At 64.1% G+C, this 3,582-nt stretch overlaps 1 protein-coding gene across 1 annotated transcript in view; it reads right to left on the reverse strand.

The window, feature by feature from the left end:
• Positions 1-3,582, reverse strand: part of CUL9 (cullin 9) — a 36,291-nt gene that overhangs the window by 15,555 nt on the left and 17,154 nt on the right. Inside the window, exons 8-16 of the mRNA XM_017835338.1 lie at positions 3,273-3,573; positions 2,757-2,964; positions 2,467-2,654; positions 2,104-2,321; positions 1,727-1,958; positions 1,239-1,344; positions 706-933; positions 469-559; positions 225-396 (exon numbers count right to left, since the gene is read on the reverse strand). Of these exons, the coding sequence (XP_017690827.1) occupies positions 225-396; positions 469-559; positions 706-933; positions 1,239-1,344; positions 1,727-1,958; positions 2,104-2,321; positions 2,467-2,654; positions 2,757-2,964; positions 3,273-3,573 (1,744 nt within the window). The remainder of the gene's footprint in view (positions 1-224; positions 397-468; positions 560-705; positions 934-1,238; positions 1,345-1,726; positions 1,959-2,103; positions 2,322-2,466; positions 2,655-2,756; positions 2,965-3,272; positions 3,574-3,582) is intronic.

A 3,582-nucleotide genomic window follows, 5' to 3' on the forward strand; every position in this document is an offset into this window, starting at 1 on the left:
CTGGAGTCCTCACTGGCCACCAGCATGCTCATCTCCCTGCAGCACAGCAAACACAGGGTTGCCCAGCAGTTCCCACCCCCCTGCCCTGATCCCCGACAGTCCCAGGTATTGCTGTCCATGTCCCGCTACCCTCAGGACAGGGGCCACCATGGCAGGACTTGCACAGATCCCCAGAGCCCTCTCCTCCATACACAGCCCTCTCAGCCTTCCTGGCCCAACCCCACCTGATCACCACACCACACTGCATGTGCACAGTGATGAAGTGGGAGCCAGTGCTGCCATTTGACTCCCAGTATGTCTTGGGGTTCCTGTCCGTGAGCTTGCTGGCCTGGTGTGGGTTGGAGGAGACCTGCACCTTCTCCCAACACTTGTCTTCCTTCACCTCCAGGCTGGACACTGTGGGGAGAGAACACAGACCCTCCAGCCACCAAGCCAGCGCAGGGGTCAGTTCCCACTCCCAGCACTCACCTCGGCACAGGTTTTGCAGGAAGACATCAAAGAAGGGTATGGTGATGGGCTGGTGACTCCGGCGGTGCTCCTCAATCTGCCCCAGGACCAGCTACAGGATGGGGCGAGGCTCTTACTGGGGGGCCTGGGTCCTTTCCCCTCCCCCACCGCAGAGCTGCGGCTGGCAGAGAGCAGAAGGCTGTCCCTCAGTGCCCTAAGACTCAGAGTCCCAGCATAGCTGGGCCTCCCCAGGCCCACCTGGATGCAGCCAGCCAAGATTCTGGTCATCAGCTTCTTGTAGAGGCTGGTGTACTTCTCACAGTCCGTCACCAGGTTGAGCAGGGCTGGCGCCAGCGACGGAGCCACACTGTGCTTTTCCAGGGCTTTGGACAGAGCCTCGTGGGTGCCCACGTGGCACATCACCACCACACAGTCCTTGCTGGCAGTGGCCAGGCGGTGCAGGAAGCCAACGACCTCCTGCAGCACCTGCCGAGCCACAGCCCTGAGCAGCAGGGGCGGTGCCAGGAACTCCCATGGCCCCCCCCAGCTGCAGGTGCTGCAGCTCCATCCCCCCCACCCCGACTGCACCAGTGCCCACCAGAGTCTGGCCAGGCACGTGGCCATCAGGACATGGACACGGCCAGGACAGCTGCTCCCCACAGCTGCACGTTAGACACAAGAAGGCCAGGCTGGGACCTGCTTCACCAGTGCTGGGCCTGGCCAATGCACGGCACAGCCAGCACAGCCAGCACAGCTGCCCTTGCCAGCCCGGAGTCCTAGGGCCCCCTCACCTCCCAGCTGCTGCTGTGGGCGCTCAGGGAGGACACACAGGGCTCCACACACTCGTGCCAGGGCAGCACATCCTCCTGATAACTGTCCAGGAACTTGTTCAGGATCCTGAGTGACAGAGGGTGCATGGACAGCAGTGCCAGAGGCAGCTCTGCTTCCCTGCCCCACTTGGAAGGCACCTCTCAGGGACTGGTAACCAAGGCTCCCCTTGTACCTCGGACACCCCATCAGCAGCCAGGCACGTTCTGTGCTGCCCCTGCACGTCCCCACCAGCACCCAGACACATCCTGCTCTGTCCCCACATGGCCCTGTACCCAGGACGACCCAATCAGCACCTGCTTATGTGTTGGGGTGCTCCTGCCCCTGCCCCTGGTGAAGAACACCCCCACCACGACCCACAAACATGTGCCGTGTCTCCCCAACATCACCATCAGCACTCACACGCCTGCTGAGGGGGCCCCAGACCCCCACCAAATCCCCCTGCACCCACCTGAGGATGCTCAGGCTCACAGCCTTCTCCACCCCCAGCAGCTCCAAGCTGCGGAGCAGCAGCCTGAAGCAGCTGTGGTCCTGCAGCAGCTGGGCCACCTGCCCAGAGGGGACAGAGCCTTCACCGCAGAGCTGCCGTTCCAGGGCCACCACCACCTCCTTGGACAAAGCGCCATCCTCCAGGCTGCCCAGAAGCATCTGCACACCTTTCAGGTCCAGTGGGGCTTCTCTGCCTGCCATGACAAGGACATGTGGGCCCAGCTCAGGCACCAGTTTGAGAGTCAGCAGCATCTCGGGGTGCTCTGCCCTGGCAGGTGAGGCATCCCTGCCTGCAGCACCCGTGGAGCCGTGGCATGGGGAGGATGGGCAGCGCGGTACCTGCTGCCTCCAGGCCCAGGGGCAGCCCGTGCTCTGCGAGGCAGTTGATGGCGCGGAGGGCCAGCACCGCATGAGGGCAGCCGCTGCTCTGCCCATCCCTCCAGCAGCTCTGCAGCACCGCCGGGAGGTCGCAACTCGCCAGCTGCTCCGCAAGGCCCCGGTGCCCATCCATCAGCATGTTCACCACCAGCAAGCCGTTCTGCACTCCTGAGGAGCCCCTGCAGGGATGAAGCCATGCGGGCGCTCTCCTCCCCCAGGCACAGAGCCTCCCCTGAACCCACAAGCCGTCTGCCTGCCGTGCTTGTTCCTCCCCACTGCGGAGGGTCCCCCCAGCCCCAGCTGCTGTCCGCACTCTGCCCCTACCCTGGGACCCTCTGCATAGTGCTCAGGGCAGCAGGGATAGTACTCAGCAGACTGGCAGAGCCCTCGCTGGAGGCAGAGCCGATGCTGGCAAAGATCTCCCGCATCATCTGCACGTCAGCATGGTTCCAGGACAAGGACTTCCCACCTCCTGGCTCACCATCTGCAGCTCCCACCAGCACCTTCAGGGCCTGCGAAGTCAGCAGCGGTCCAGAGGGCAGTGGGCATCTCCACCACACCTGGGTGAGCCTGCACACTGCCTGCCCACATACAGCATCCCCTCTGCCACTCACCGCCAGGCCAGCCTGCTGCACCAGGGCGGAGGAGCTGTGCTGCTGCATGCAGGCCAGCACGGCCCGCACGCCACCCTCTGTGGCAAACGGCACACGCCACTCGTGCTGCGCCATCAGCACGGCCAGCAGCCGCAGCGTCACCGCCACCAGCGCCTTCTCTGCCACCTCAGTGCTCAACAGCTCCACCGCCACTTGCACCAGCTTCTCCCTGCTCGGGAAAGGATACCTCAGGAGGAGCCTCCTGGCACTGCCGCTGGCACACCAGCACCTTGGGCCCTGCCAGCCACCTCCTCTCTGCCCACACGGCTCTGCCGCAGCTGGGTCAGCCCAAGGAATGAGCCTGCCTGAGACAAAGGGACACAAAATCCACTTTCCTCTTGCCAAGCATGCAGGGACATACCAGTCTGCACACTCCCACTGCCACCTCCGGTACTCCCAGCTCCAGTACTGTCCCCCACCATGCCGACACAGCCCTCCCCAGGCAGCAGGAGGGGTGTGCAGCACCCCACGGCTCACCCAGCGCTCCCGGTCCCCAGCCTGCCCTGGGCTGTGCCAACTTGCTGCTCGGACTTGGGCTCCTCCTCCAGGATCTTCAAGATTTGCTTGAGCCCAGCTAAGCGCAGCCCCACCGCTGAGCTGCTGCTCTCAATCATGTCCACCATGGCTGCAATCTCGGCCAGCGAGCCGCTCTCGCTCACCCCTTTGGAGCTGCCCAACACTGGCCAGAGGGAGGGAGGCATCAGGAAGCAGTAACACCCCCAGCAGCTTCCAGGGTGCCATGCACTCACAAAACCAGCACCCACAGGCACCCCACCAGCTGCCTGGC

This window comes from Lepidothrix coronata, unplaced genomic scaffold (genome assembly GCF_001604755.1).
Source record: "Lepidothrix coronata isolate B3197 unplaced genomic scaffold, Lepidothrix_coronata-1.0 Scaffold255, whole genome shotgun sequence".
In the NCBI taxonomy this organism is placed as follows: Eukaryota; Metazoa; Chordata; class Aves; order Passeriformes; family Pipridae; genus Lepidothrix; species Lepidothrix coronata.